Source organism: Ctenopharyngodon idella, chromosome 20 (genome assembly GCF_019924925.1).
Source record: "Ctenopharyngodon idella isolate HZGC_01 chromosome 20, HZGC01, whole genome shotgun sequence".
NCBI lineage: Eukaryota > Metazoa > Chordata > Actinopteri > Cypriniformes > Xenocyprididae > Ctenopharyngodon > Ctenopharyngodon idella.
In genome coordinates, this window is record NC_067239.1 from 29,915,353 (window position 1) to 29,919,952 (window position 4,600).

The following is a 4,600-nucleotide window of genomic DNA, read 5'->3' on the forward strand; positions in this document are numbered from 1 at the left end:
ACTTAATTCAACTCAATTACATTAAAGATGATTGTGAATACATGTAGGGTAAACTAAGCTATCAAGCTAATTGCTTATCTGTATGCTAAACTAGTATATAAGCTAATACAGACAGAAATGGTCATTGTAGTTGAAACAGTATTTATCATAACATGATTTTGTAGGAATTGTAATCAGGCGCTAAAAAGAATACCCCATTTGTCACAACATTGTTACACTTGGATCTACATCACAATATAACTAATACAATAAGAATGCAGAGGCAGAATACTGTTTATTGAATTTATTTACTGTGCATGGACACACATTTACAAGATAAAGTTTATTATAAGTTTTTATGTCCTGTACAGTCCTCCCTTGTTTTATTTTGACTGCCTTTAAAGTGTCACGGGGAAAATTAGCGAAATTTCAGATGCAATCATAGAAGAAATCAGAGGAAAAATAGTATATGACCCTGACCATTACTGTTTCCACTATGCTAATAAGGTGTCAACCTGAACAAAAGTATATATTTTGTTAAAAAAGACAAATCATCCAAGTTTTCACTTTAACCTTTTTATTTCATGTAACTACAGTTCCAATGTCCTTTAGTTTCAGTTTTATTAACCCAATAGAAAACAATTCAAATAATCCGTTCAAAGCAGTGACTCTCTGACATTTCAAATCAATATTGTGACACAAAAAGCAAATGTCTGTTTTCCCAGTTGGATGTTGATCATTACAGAGAGCCACATATTAGTGTTATTCAATATCTTCTGGTCGGACAGGATGCGGAAGTGGAATTATGGATTTCTTCTCTGTGTCTCTGGATAAAGCCTTCCTCATATCTGTCAAATGAAAAAACAGTTCAAATCAGTATTGTACATTTTCTGAAGAAAACGTGAGTTTAGCTTTGCCGTTACGCTAGAATTCTCAGTGGATTTTAGTTCACTGAAATGTTGCAATTTAAGTCTATTTCAAATTCAATTTAAGCAAATTCATAAGTTGCAGAGTATTTTCTTTTTAAAATGGCAGTGATCTAAAGACAGTTTCAAAAACCCGGTTTGAAATCGCTGGTGTTTCTGATGTTACAAACTGGTAACCAATCAAGTCAATGTGCCTGTGGGCTTTAGCATATCATTAACTATGAAGTAGGATAGTGTCTAGAGAGAAGTGATTTCAAAACACTGCTTCGAATCTTTTGTTTTGAATCAGTGATTCGGATCGCGTGTCAAACTGCCAAAATCACATGACTTTGGCACTCCGCTTTGTGTTCTGAAGATGAACAAAGGTCTTACGGGTGTGGAATGACATGAGGGTGAGTAATTAATGACAGAATTTTCCTTTTTGGGTGAAACAACCCTTTAAGGGATACAATTATTGACTACAGGGGGACTTTAATATTTCTGTGGAAACCATGATACATTTTTTTTCAGAATTCTTTGATGAATAGAAAGTTCATTTATTTGAAATAGAAATCTTTTGTAACATTATAAATGTCTTTACTCTCACTTTTGATCAACTGAATGCATCCTTGCTGAATAAAAGTTTTAATTTCTAAAAAGAAATTTACCCCAAACTTTTGAACGTTATTGCAAAAAGCAAACAAGTGAATAGCTCACCATAAGCATCTTCATCAGGTTCACCGTTACTGGCAGAGTAATATTCTATAACCGTTCTGTACACACTATAGCCGAGCTGTTTGTACATATTCACAGCGACTTGGTTGGAAACCCGCACAAAGAGATCCACAAAGAATCCGCCCTTCCTAAACAGAAGAGAAACTCAAAATAACTCATTGTTTAGAATCAGGACACAGATATACTGTCGACGATACTAACTTTTGATGTCATGTTACAGCTAATAAACAACATGATTTCAGTTTTTACTGTTCTGCCTGCTTTCTTTTTTACATGCATTATAGATGCTTTTGTAAAGTTGGATCTACCTTTCTGAGATCTCCTCTAGCATCTCCATGAGTTTAGCAGCCAGACCCAGTCGTCTGAACTCTGGGGCCACAGAGAGAGCGGTGACGTGCCCGTGCCACTCCTCCCTGGCCACGGATCCTTCTGCCTTTCCCATGACTACAGGATGACGATTGACATACAGGTTAAATATGTACACTCCAATCTGACTGTTAAAAGTCGACATGAAATCAAAATCGACCCTAGTTGCTGGTCTTATAGTGAACGACTCATCAGTGCATGTTTTTCCAAAGAAAAAAAAAGTTTGTCTTCATAATTTTGGATTAAAAAATAGAAATTTGCTCCACCTTTTTGAGCTTAAGATTACACTCCAGGATTTTTCTCCATATAGTGGACTTCAACGAGTTGAAGGTCCGAATTGCAGTTTCAGTGCAGCTTCAAAGAGCTCTACACGATCCCAGACGAGGAATAAGGGTCTTATTTAGTGAAACGATCAGTCATTTTCTAAAAAAAAAAAAAAAATTATATACTTTTTAACCACAAATGCTCGTCTTGCACTGCTCTGTGATCTGCTACGCATTTTATAATCACGTTGGAAAGGTCAAGCGTGATGTCGGCGGAAGTACAGCGGTAGAGCGAAAAAACTCATTTTCAAAAAAGGGAGTTTGACTTAATCTTTGCATGTTCACTTTGTAGACACTGGATTGGTCACATGCAACTTTTCCAACGTGATTCAGTAATACGTGGCGCATCACAGAGCAGTGCAAGATGAGCATTTGTGGTTAAAAAGTATATCAATTTTTATTTTTTTTAAGAAAATGGCCAATCGTTTTGCTAGATAAGACCCTCATTCCTCGTCTGGGATCGTGTAGAGCTCTTTGAAGCTGCACTGAAACTGACATTTGGACCGTTGGTAGCCATTGAAGTCCACTATATGGAGAAAAATCCTGGAATGTTTTCCTCAATTTCTTTTTGACTGAAGAAAGAAAAGACATAAACATCTTGGATGACATGGGTGTGAGTAAATTATCAGGAAATTTTAATTCTGAAGTGAACTAATCCTTTAAAAGGTTAGCAAAATTTCTGTCTGTTTCTCACTCAGTGCTTTCAATGTATGGAAAAGAGCAGCATGAGTGTTCTTCTAAACATGTCTTTTTTATATTCCACAGAAGAGAGAAAGTCATACAGGATTGGAAGGACATACGAGTGAGTAAATAATGTCTGAATATTCAATGCACTATCAACTAAAATGTTAAACTCAAAACACATTTCACTCACTGTAGCCCATCAGTTCACCTCCTGGAGCTTCTGCTACTATGAAATACTCCGGCCAATGAGCCAAATATTGAAGATAGAAGGGAATTCCATACTGTACAATGAATGAAAGTTAAGAATAAAACACAAATATATGTGTAATAAAGAGTAAAATGACTCGTGACAGGCTGATAATCCACATAACAGCTCGTAATTGTTTTAAAGGATACAGTTTCTGTCAAGGGGTCCAGATTACTGTGGGACACAAACACACAAATTAATTTAAATATCACAATCTCATATATGATGAGTAGAATATAGACACCTAAATCAGATTTGCGAACAAATACAATATGTACATAATTATCAATATAAATGATGCAGCACAGTATACAAGCAGAAAGCAACATGTTCCTTGTAAATGAATAACTTACATTAATGCGTTTAAAAACAGTCTACTTTCTGTTAGTAAACTGTGCTGCATCATCATGTGGAATATGATCTTAATTAACATTTAACAACTGTAGCGGTACCATAGTACAGAGAAGGTGCTTGCTGGTAATACCATGGTACTGAAATTAAGGTATTAGACTAGTAGTGCCTTCACTTTACGATGGTAACGCTAAAGTACATTTCTGAAATGGTAATTACCAGCGCTATTATATAATTTGTAATTATATAACTCACATATTGTTGAATTTAAACAGATCATCGCACGTGAAAGCTCGTAATGTTGTCATTCTCCCGTGTGTGCAGGACGACGGCGCCTCGACCTCTCACCTCTACGTCACACGTGTGGCGTTCCATTGTCTTTTAAACAGCGACATCTGTCGGCATGAAGGAGAAATTCAATTCAATTCAATTCAATTCACATTTATTTGTATAGCGCTTTTCACAATACATATCGTTTCAAAGCAGCTTTACAGAGAATGCATGTCAACATCACAATTTGGAGAATGCAGTTAGCTAATAATGTAATAATTTAGGCAATTAATTTACAATCACTGTTAGCAATTTAACTGAAGGTAGAAGCAAACGAGCTCCTGGAAAAATGAATTACATATTAACAATAATTAGGATATATAGAATGGATACAGTATCAGGAGAAATACATATGCAACTTTTACGTTTTATTACTACATCATTGATTTATGAACAAACATTGTTTGTTGACTTAATTATTTCCCTGAATTTAAACTCCACATTTCATTGCAACATCTAAGATTTGTTAAGATTCATTAAATGATTTCTCTTTGCTCTGCTAGTTCTTCTCAAACATGTTATGCAAGTCTTTAGGTCCCTTCATTGTCCAGTGAATGGGCTGTTATTCCCTCAGACGTGTAGGTGGAGTGATGAAGGATCAGGTGTTGGATCGCTCTTTAAAAGCATTTGTTAGTCTTAATAGTTCAGTAAGTGCTTTCACTGGAGTGTCACACCTGCAA

General features: G+C 35.6%; 1 protein-coding gene across 1 annotated transcript; it reads right to left on the reverse strand.

Annotated features, from left to right (window-relative positions):
* Window positions 1-268: 268 nt before the first annotated feature.
* On the reverse strand, window positions 269-3,978 carry naa20 (N-alpha-acetyltransferase 20, NatB catalytic subunit). Its single transcript, XM_051876302.1, has 6 exons — window positions 3,846-3,978; window positions 3,389-3,413; window positions 3,183-3,273; window positions 1,928-2,063; window positions 1,602-1,747; window positions 269-827 (listed from the first exon to the last, which is right to left on the reverse strand). Exons 1-6 carry the CDS (start codon window positions 3,896-3,898, stop codon window positions 742-744), a joined length of 537 nt encoding a protein of 178 aa, XP_051732262.1. The 5' UTR covers window positions 3,899-3,978; the 3' UTR covers window positions 269-741.
* Between the last annotated feature and the right edge of the window lie 622 nt (window positions 3,979-4,600).

Excerpts from the sequence above, each read along its gene's own strand:
- naa20 (XM_051876302.1), bottom strand. The coding sequence starts at position 3,898 with ATGACAACATTACGAGCTTTCACGTGCGATGATCTGTTTAAATTCAAC. Across the intron at positions 3,274-3,388 it reads TGGACCCCTTGACAGAAACT|TATGGAATTCCCTTCTATCT; the intron begins GTATCCTTTAAA and ends TTCATTGTACAG. Across the intron at positions 2,064-3,182 it reads AGGTGAACTGATGGGCTACA|TCATGGGAAAGGCAGAAGGA; the intron begins GTGAGTGAAATG and ends GTCATCCTGTAG.